The sequence below is a fragment of the Lipotes vexillifer genome, unplaced genomic scaffold, assembly GCF_000442215.2.
Source record: "Lipotes vexillifer unplaced genomic scaffold, Lipotes_vexillifer_v1.1 scaffold677, whole genome shotgun sequence".
Classification (NCBI taxonomy): Eukaryota; Metazoa; Chordata; class Mammalia; order Artiodactyla; family Lipotidae; genus Lipotes; species Lipotes vexillifer.
In genome coordinates, this window is record NW_006795070.1 from 673,607 (window position 1) to 683,442 (window position 9,836).

General features: G+C 40.0%; 1 protein-coding gene across 3 annotated transcripts in view; it reads left to right on the top strand.

The window, feature by feature from the left end:
• EPHA4 (EPH receptor A4) overlaps positions 1 to 9,836 on the top strand; it is a 137,536-nt gene that overhangs the window by 106,773 nt on the left and 20,927 nt on the right. For all 3 annotated transcript variants that reach the window (XM_007467406.1, XM_007467408.1, XM_007467407.1), the window contains 3 exons: positions 657 to 781; positions 1,798 to 1,957; positions 3,138 to 3,249. In XM_007467406.1, coding sequence (XP_007467468.1) covers positions 657 to 781; positions 1,798 to 1,957; positions 3,138 to 3,249 — 397 coding nt within the window. The remainder of the gene's footprint in view (positions 1 to 656; positions 782 to 1,797; positions 1,958 to 3,137; positions 3,250 to 9,836) is intronic.

The following is a 9,836-nucleotide window of genomic DNA, read 5'->3' on the forward strand; positions in this document are numbered from 1 at the left end:
TTCAACTCTTGTAAAAGAGTTGCAAAATGCCATATATGTCCAGAGAGACTATCGTGGCTTTATTTGTGTTCTTCATTATTTGCCTGGTTGTGTTCAAACTGGAAACTCTTACTGTAATTAAGCAATACTTTTATTTATATTGGAAAGTATGTAAATTGTAAAATGCCTTCTGGCATTCCCTACAGTACCCTTGGAAGAGTTGCAAAGTCTCTTGTCCAAAATTAAAGACCAATAACACGACACTCAATTCTTTGGAGGTAGGATGAGATGCAGTTTCTCCGAGCTTAAGAGGAGATTTTCCAAAGGTTTTCATGGCTTGCAAAAAAATAAACAAGCAGATAGCATTCTCTATACCTACGGCCTTTCTGAGGAATGGCTGCAGGTGCTGTAGAGGTGATAATGTAAGACCCATGGACTTACCAGGCTACTTCAGAGATTGTCTTTTGAAGACAAACCATATACAAAAAAATATTGGAAAGAACCATGAAATGGTATGCTTTTGTGCTAGGGAAGAGGAAAACGGGGATCTGGCAGAAGACAAGACAATCCTTCACAGTTTTCTAAAATAAGATGGTATTATTGACTGATGCCACCAATTTTTCCCCCTGAAGTAAGATATCTTTTTTTTTTTTTTTTTTTTTTTTTCTCCCCACTAGCACCCTCATCCATTGCTTTGGTCCAGGCTAAAGAAGTTACAAGATACAGTGTTGCTCTGGCTTGGCTGGAACCAGACCGGCCCAATGGGGTGATCTTGGAGTATGAAGTCAAGTATTATGAGAAGGTATTACTTGAATAAGCAAGGTTCTTCTCCGTTCTTCCCCCCAACCCCTCTTTCCTTCCCTCCTTCCTTCCTTCCTTTCTTTCTCTCTATAGTTCTGGTCAGTTATAAGTCCTGGCATACTAGTAAATCTCAAAACCAAATGCATTTTGCTTCCCAATCAAATCCAATTATGAATTTTATGTATTAAGTTGCTAATCTTAAAAAAGAGAAAAAATACATTATGTTCTAATATAACTGTATTTTTTCTTTCTAGTCCTGCAAATCAAGATAGCTAAGCTAAGAATGTCTTATCTGTAAACCTTCTATCAGGAAGAGTGACTCATAAAAGTTGAGATAATGATCTGTTTAAGTAGATCACTGCTATTCAGAATCAAGGTGTGGATTTTGATGACTTTTAATAGAAAATCAAGGAAAGAAAATTACATTCTTCAGCCTCTTAAAGTTATAGAAAGACTTTATTTTTTTACAAATAACTTGTCTCTTAAAGGACAGCATTCTGAAGAGAGCTATTTGCATTCGAGGTTGTCTAGAAAATGAACAATTGTCTTCTCTTTCTTTTTAAAGGTAATCACTTATTGGCTTCCTTATTAAAAGCAGAAAGGGGACAGGATTTTTTTTTTTTTTGAAACCAGATTATAACATTTTTGACATTTTCTAGAATGGAAAATAGAAAAAGAAAGGGACCTTCTTGCAGTAGTTATTTCTGTGAAATTGCCGGGTGTGGAGTGAGAAAAGCCATCAACCATCATCTAATGTTCTTTTCAAAAAAAAAGTTTATGGGTTAAGATCTGGATATGGTCAGTGTCAACAGCAATCATACCTGAACTCCACATTTCTTTCAACATCTAAGTAACAATAGTACTTCTAACATTGAACTGAATATAGTGTTTAGAGTTTATCAATCTCCATTTACTTTCAACCTCTGAGTGGACTGGCTTGGCTGCTTTAATACTGTATCGGAGTAAGTGGGAGATTTATTTTGCCACCTTCCTTAATTTTATCCTCTCATAATGTAGGATCAGAATGAACGAAGCTATCGGATTGTTAGGACGGCTGCCAGGAACACGGATATCAAAGGCCTGAACCCTCTGACTTCCTATGTTTTCCATGTCCGAGCCAGGACAGCAGCTGGCTATGGAGATTTCAGCGAGCCCCTGGAGGTCACAACCAACACAGGTAACGAGTTTTGAGATTCTTTGTACAATCCAGGACAAATCCCATTATGGTGAACTAAGAAGCTATACAAATTTTTGGTTAGGCAAACACTTTGTTGCAAAGGCTGTTGCTTGAAACTAGATAGCCAGTGTCTGTAACGTAGCACACCTCTTGCTATTTAGAGAAGAACATTTTTCACAACGGTATCTGATCTGTCTTTTCATATGATTGAAAAATGTCTATCTTTCTCCTGTGTTGAGCTTTCCATAAACCATGAAAACTGGGACTGCCAAACTGACTAATGGACAGTTGCATAACTATCTTACATTAAGCTAAGGAGTTTTCTCCCTGGGAAGACTAGAGAAGGTACCAATTTTTTTTTTTTTTTTTTCTCTCCTATTTATTTCTAGGAATCTGTTCAAATCAAGTCAGATCAGTTTTTTTAAAAGCCCCTCTAGACAACTACATCAATCTTTCAACATTGTGAGTTGGGCCAACTGGATGATTGAATCAAAATGTTAATAGAGGGCATACCTACGAATAAGCAATTTACATAAGACATCTCCCCTCCATAATTAACAAACCAAAATTGAGCCTACTGGATAAGGAGCTGGTGGGGCAGAATTTTCTACATTAGTTCTAGAAAGTAATTTTATTCACAAATTATTAAATAGAATATGAATGAAAAAAGAAAGAAAGTACTCTAGAATAAAATCTGAAGGGGTTTGACATCCTTTGCGATTATCCTGGAAGGCTTCAAGGAGGAAGTGGCTTTTGAGCTGGGCAATAATAGACAGGTTTTCTATAGATGGGGTGTGAGGATGCAGTGGAGGGGTCATTCAAAACTGCTTTTCCTTTTGGAAATTTCCAGGTGTCTTTCTCACTAAGGAATTCATCAGATCCTTAAGTAAGAGTTTGGGCTGAGACTAGAAAGGAAAAGAAGAAAAAGCAATGAGTGGAAATGTTTACCATAGGATTTAATAAGAGTCTTCTGGTTGGAGTTCTTCATACAATTATAAAAAAGAATGTCTTTGTCTCATTAAGGCTGTCTTAGAAGATGCTGTTGTGTGAATACTTAACGTAGAGCAAAATAGGCTGTGAGCATTTCAAATGGCTTCAGAGAGTTGAAACTTGTGACAGTCAGAGGTTCTAGCTCTTAGGACCTTGCCCAAGGTGATCCTCGTGTAACTATCTTTGCCAGTGCCTTCCCGGATCATTGGAGACGGGGCCAACTCCACCGTCCTGCTGGTCTCCGTCTCTGGCAGCGCGGTGCTCGTGGTTATTCTCATCGCCGCTTTTGTCATCAGCAGGAGGTAAGCACTTAAGCCACTCACTGCCCCTGACCCCCTTCCCAGTTTTTAGGAGGGAGCTTTTTGTCTCCTCCACACAAAGCTGAGGCTTTTGATTAGCATCATAAACATGGCATTTGCAGCACAAGCTCCCTCCTCTTTGCTTTGATCTCCCCACCCCCCGCTGCTAGAGCTTCCGGCTGGACCCTGGTGGCAGCCCTCACCACTGAGGGTCCTGGAAAGACCTAACTGATTGCAGGAAACTAAGCTGAAAAGCAGGCCATTGGGAACTTTCTAGATATTCTAGGCTGTAAGGTGTTACATTTATACCTCTCTTAAGCCTGAACTGACTGCCAAAGGCCAAAAAAAAAAGCTATATAAAACAGACCTCACATTTGAGCTCTATTTGTCAACTGTGTTACTTCAACTCTTTGAGTCATTGTTTCCTTTTTGTAAAATAGGGATAATAAAATACCTGCCTCTAAGAGTTATTGACAGGAGAGTTTTGATAGGCAAAGTAGATAATCTGTCACACAGAGAGTACTTTAACATGATATTGGTTCATAATAACAGTAACCAAAGCAAGGAAGTGGGCATTCCATCTTCCCTTAGGAAAAGCCATCGACATTTCCAGAGAGTATCCTTTGAGCACTTCGTGGGCATGGCATTGTTCTTGGAAATGGATCTAAAACAGCAATTACTTATTCTATGAGAGTTTACACTCTAACTTGATACTTGAAAAACAGTCTAGACTAGAGAGGCATAGAAAGAGCTTGACAGCATATTCTTTTGTGTGTGTGTGTGTGTGTGTGTGTGTGTGTTACAATAAAACTTTATTTATAAAAACAGGTGGTGAGCTGGATTTGGCTGAGGGCCATACTTTGCCAACCCCTGAGCTTGAAAGCATATTCTTTTATCCAGTTTTTCTTATTATCATTGCCTCCATCAATTATTAACACTGCCTGGAGCTTCCAGAAGAATGCGGGGGAGGGGGTTTGAGGGCACAGCTGCTCATCTTCAGTGTGTGTCCACATCTAGGTCCTCTTTGTCTCACGTGTGAGAATCTTCCCCTTCTCCGACCTTTACCCCCCCACCCCCACCCCCCGTGCCATCAACTGTTTTACAAGGTGGGGCTTTTAAGAAAAAAGCAGAACGCGGGGATGTCAAAATGATCCTCTTAAATATAAATCTTTGCATGTCATAGAAGAGGAAACTGATACTCAGAAAGGTATAGTCCTTGTCTGGAGTCACTATATTGCTTTAGTGGTAGATCTGTTACTGGACCCCCAATAGCCATGCTTGGATCTCAGGCCACTGTCTGTTGCACTGTCTTTTCCTGGCTCATCAGCTGGTGAGCTCATTGATGTCACAGCATAGCCTCTGGCTATTTCCACTGACCTGGGCAAGCCACCATGATTTTCTCTCACTTTGTGGTACATTATAATTAAGATGATGACCATATATCTTAGTTTGCCTGGATGGTTTCAGTGGTCACCCGTATTTATTAATATCATGTCTCTACTCTCACTCTCCAGAATGTCCTGGTATATAGAGATCAATCATGATCCCTCTTGCACAGTACAGCACAACTCCTTATTGTGTGTGGGCACCTCCATTTGTCATCATGTGTGTTCTTTTTGGTGCAAAGTCTGTTTGACTGGAGCAGTGAATTTCGTCTTGAAAGAGTTAAACCCACCACAAACACTCATCCCTGTTGCTGTAACACACACACACAAACATACATCTAGACATGCCCACTGTACCCATATAATAGTACAGTTCAGGCTTTGGAAACTTCAACTTGGCCTGAACAGGATCTGAATTCCCAGAGTTCTTTCCTTTCCTGGCTTTTGATTTTGGAAGTCAATCAGGATGGACCTCTTTCTTATTCACTGCCATTTGACTTTGTGCATGTACACATGCCAGGCTCATAAACACATGGGAACTATAGGCATTAATCTATATCCATCTGATAGCCAGGAGGAGGGAGTGGGATGAGGATTGTATAGAAATTACATGGGCTTTTGCTTTCGTTATTACGTATTTCTGCATTTGAAATTTTTACAGTGTATATAAACAACTTGTGTCATCAGAAAATAAAGTTGTTTAAAAGTCTAAAACTAAGGAAAAAATTATTAATAACTGCCACTGCAAAAAATATTTGACTGAAATCCAGCACCCCAGAATGTTCAAACCATTTGAGAGAACACTTGTTCACAGAAAGTGGGTCTCGTCTCGAATCTCAACCAAGATATTGGTTGGAAGAATTCTCTAGTTGTAGTCTGGCTTTCCTTTAGAGTTACTTTTTTTGTTTGTTTTTTGTATTTTAAGTTATCCTAAATACAGCAGTCAGACAGGAGTAATTAGAAATAAGTCACCTCGTTATAAGTTTTTATTCAGATGTTCTTCTTTGACAAAAGAAAAAAAAAGAAAAGCAGATGAAAATGTAATACAGGAAGACAAGTTTATTAAAAGCTGTAGCTACAGAAAATAGCATCTCAAGCTTGATGACTTAATTTCCTTTCTGCTTTTATTGATCACTTTATTATATAAGGCAGGATTGATCGGATTTCCAATTATGAGTCCCCACCTTAGAGAACTGCGCCTGTCAAGTTACCCAGCCATGATGTTGTCCCTTCTCCCCCATTAAAAAAAAAAAAAATGTTACTTCCCAAGGCTGATAAACACTGCTTGGTGATTGGTCCTCAATGGATCACTTCTTAGAAAATGAAATGTCAGCCCCTTGGCCTCCTATTGATTCTTCTTTAGTGTCGGACATAAAGCTGTCACGGAAACGCTGCCTGGAGCCAGGTAGCTGACAGGCTTTGCAGCGGCCGATGCACACTCAGCTGATTTTCCTCCGCAAGCAGGTTGTGTGCTCTGTCATAACGGACTGCAGATGTTTAAATGGGACAAGAACAGGTGAGAAGAGAAGAGACAGGTAGTGCGGACAAAAGTCTGGTCCGTGCTTTTAGTGAGAGTACAAATGAAAGACGGTAAATGGTACCCCTAAAATCATCTCACCACCCTGCAGCCAGCCATCTGGAAAAGCAACAGATGAAACATCCTAGCCTGGAAAATGATGCGGCTGCTTCTTGCCTCTTAGAGCTATGGATAGTTGATGGCAGAATGGATGCGAGGGACGGACCCCTTATAGGGTGATTCGCCACACTGCTGATGACATGGGAGATTGTTTTAAGAGGTAGATGGGCAGAGATCCACACAGTGAGAAAAGTTTCAGTCCTTCCGATTACTTCAAAGGAAAATCTGTTTGCTAATTTGTCATTTAAGAAAGAGGAAATGGCCTCAGGCTCACAGCTAGTATCTTGCTGGATTTTTTTTTTTTTACAGCAATTGTTTATTTTATTATATTTACTTTATATGGAGAAGTATGAGCTTTAGGCAAGTCAGAGTAATCGTTAATTTTTCCAATGAGAAGATCCACTTTTTTCTTTTGACCAACTTGGAAGTGTAAACATTTGGGGATCTCAGTGAAAGAATGAAATTCCTAAATTTATAAATTTTATTTATATATTTAAAATAATATACAGAATACATTGACTTAGATTTATTGTATGTTTTTACCATCCACATTATGTTGAGGAAATTCACTTACATTTTTTATAGGCATCGTTGATCAGTGTCTTCCTGTGTCACTTATCATATGTGTTATAATTTAAGGATTCTGTCAGCTTTTCAGAGAATGTAATTGTACCTGCCATCTGGGTGGTTTAAGGTACAGCATTTCTTGTATTTATGTAATGCTGTCTCTAGAAGTCTTCCTAAACTGCAGATGCACATTCTGTTGGCAACATGGCACCATTTCCTTATACTCCTGTAGGTACACATTTGTGATCTCCACGGTGTAACCACTTTATTGCTTTTAAAAGTGATTTTTGACTGTTAACAATGACATAAAATGCAATGATGAGGTCATAACCTCAGGACTAATGAACTTAGTGATCAGCTGTGTTAAATTCCTCTGACAACTAACTCCCCCTTTTATATTAATGATTTTATCAGTTTACCTCCAAGCATCCTAAATAGTATTAATTCAGGTTGCTTTAGGCCAGTGTGTCTTCCCCAAATAGTATTTTATTGTTCAGTATGTATGAGAAACACTTTTAAGAAAGAACTAGAATGCAAGATGAGTTCCTCTTTTCTAAAGGACAGTTTGGTGACCAGAGACAAGTACTGCCTGATAACCAGCCATAGGTGGCGTTTCTACTGACCTTCTGATGATCTCTGGTGCTGCCAGGTTTCCATTTATGTTAGGGTTATAAAGTACCCCTTTTACCTGAATTAAAGAAGTGAATTAATTGATTTTAAGAAAAAAATGAAATGGCTATGGCAAAATTTGTGAAGGAGGTACACATACGGCTCAAGGTAGGAAACTACTGGCATCTTGTATATTAGGAACTTGAGGCCTGGAGAGGAGGTTAAACAGTTAGCTGCACCAAGGTCACACAGCTAGTTAGTCGCCTGATCAGGACACGAGTCCATCTCTCCTGACTTCCAGTACTGGCCTAGATAGATTATTTTAATGTCTTCTGGACTGAAAACATTGACCTACATCAAAAGTTAGCATTGACAATTGTAGCAAACCAGGGCTTCAGGAGTCTCCTTCATGATGTACCATTTGTGATGTGTGATTTGATGTGCAATCCAACGCATGCTATAAGATGAGACCTTGCAAGTTAGTTTTATCTTCTTTGCAAGGTTACGATTTTCCACTTTGGAGCTGAAACTGTTCCCATAATGCTAAAACAGTCACCATTCAGACTCTATCTTCCCCAGTGTCCTAATTGTAATATTATGGGCACATAAGAATGGATACACTTAAATGTTAGCCTAAATTGGCTCTGATGAAGTCATGTAAATTCCTACAATTAGTTGGCAGATGGTACTGCGGGAACATTTCTAAACAACCTGTGTGCACTCTGTGGTTCAGTTCCACGCATGTCAAAATGTTGCTCATGAAGGACATGTAGCTGTCATTTGGTGCAAGAACAATGACAGCTTAAGGAAGGGGAAAAAGAATAGCTTCGATGCATCTTCATAGGTGATGCCATTAAAGGCTGGAAAGTGTCCTCCTGGAGCTGTGCTAGTTATTACATTGCTTTATCTTCTTTAATCTGCACTTTAGCTGAATAAATTACTTACCTTTTGCTAATTAGTTTTGGAACAGTGAGCCCCATCAATCAAATCCATCGACTTGATCAGGGAAGTCAGTATTTTAATAAAAGTGGGGTGCGCGCTGGGCCCTGTCACACTTCGCTCCACTATTTTGTTGCTTTTATCGGGTAGTCAAGGTGCCAGGAACAACACATTGGTTGGGAGGGCAGGGCTGGGGTCTCATGCTGTCCCTGGACAATGTCTGTTAATACCCTGATTCTGCCTCCCTTTGACAGAGGCGAGCTTAGTCACAGGCTTTCAAAGTTTCACCTGCAGAGGAGTCTCTTTACCTCCTGCAGTTAAAAGGTTCCATGTTTCCTTCGGGAGCATTCACTCACAAACCACTCCCCTCCTTCCCCCCTTTTTTTTAATCAGCTTGCCCACATCTCAATAATTAGAAAATCTTCCACAAAGGTTTCCTTCTGTCATTCAGGTGATCTGCCTTGGATGTCAATTTAGCACTCTTTTAGGCGATGTGGTTTCCTCTGGTCTGGCTGACCCAACGATAAGCTTCCCTAGGCTTTCTTTCTCTGGACAATAACGAACACATTGTCCCACCCTGAGCCAAAGGAGAAAGGGTCATCAGGTGACAAAGGTAGAGCAGGACTCAGGCTTTTTAGTTTTAAAGGTATTATTAAGTAGCTAATAGGCTACAATTAGCTTTTGAACAGTAATCCCTGTGTTTCTTTGTCAGCATTCCCTGTACTCTACCGGGGTCTCCTCCAGGTAACACTCCAAGTAAAGTTTCTTGATAGGGAGGGTGGGAGGGAGGGAGACGCAAGAGGGAAGAGATGTGGGAACATATGTCTATGTATAACTGATTCACTTTGTTATAAAGCAGAAACTAACACACCATTGTAAAGCAATTATACTCCAATAAAGATGTAAAAAAAAAAAAATACACCTTCTACCAGAAAAGCTGTCCTTCAGAGTTGAAGGAGAGAGAAAGAGTTTTCCAGACAAGCAAAAGCTAATGGAGTTCATCACCACTAGACTGGCCTTACAAGAAATGTGAAAAGGACTTATTTAAGCTGAAACAAGAGGGTGTTAATTAGTTGCAGGAAAACATATGAAAGTATAAATCTCACTGGTAAAGGTAAATATGCAGTAAAAATCAGAATGATTTAAAGTTGTAAGGTTAATTACTTACAAAGCTTGTATGAAGATTAAAAGACATGAGTAGTAAAAACAGCTATAACTACAATACTTTGCTGAGATACACAAGATAAAAAGATGTAAATTGTGACATCAAAAACATAAAACGGGGCTTCCCCTTCCGATGCAGGGGACACGGGTTCGTGCCCCGGTCCGGGAAGATCCCACATGCCGCGGAGCGCCTGGGCCCGTGAGCCATAGCCGCTGAGCCTGCGCGTCCGGAGCCTGTGCTCCGCAACGGGAGAGGCCACGACAGTGAGAGGCCCGCGTACCGCAAAAAA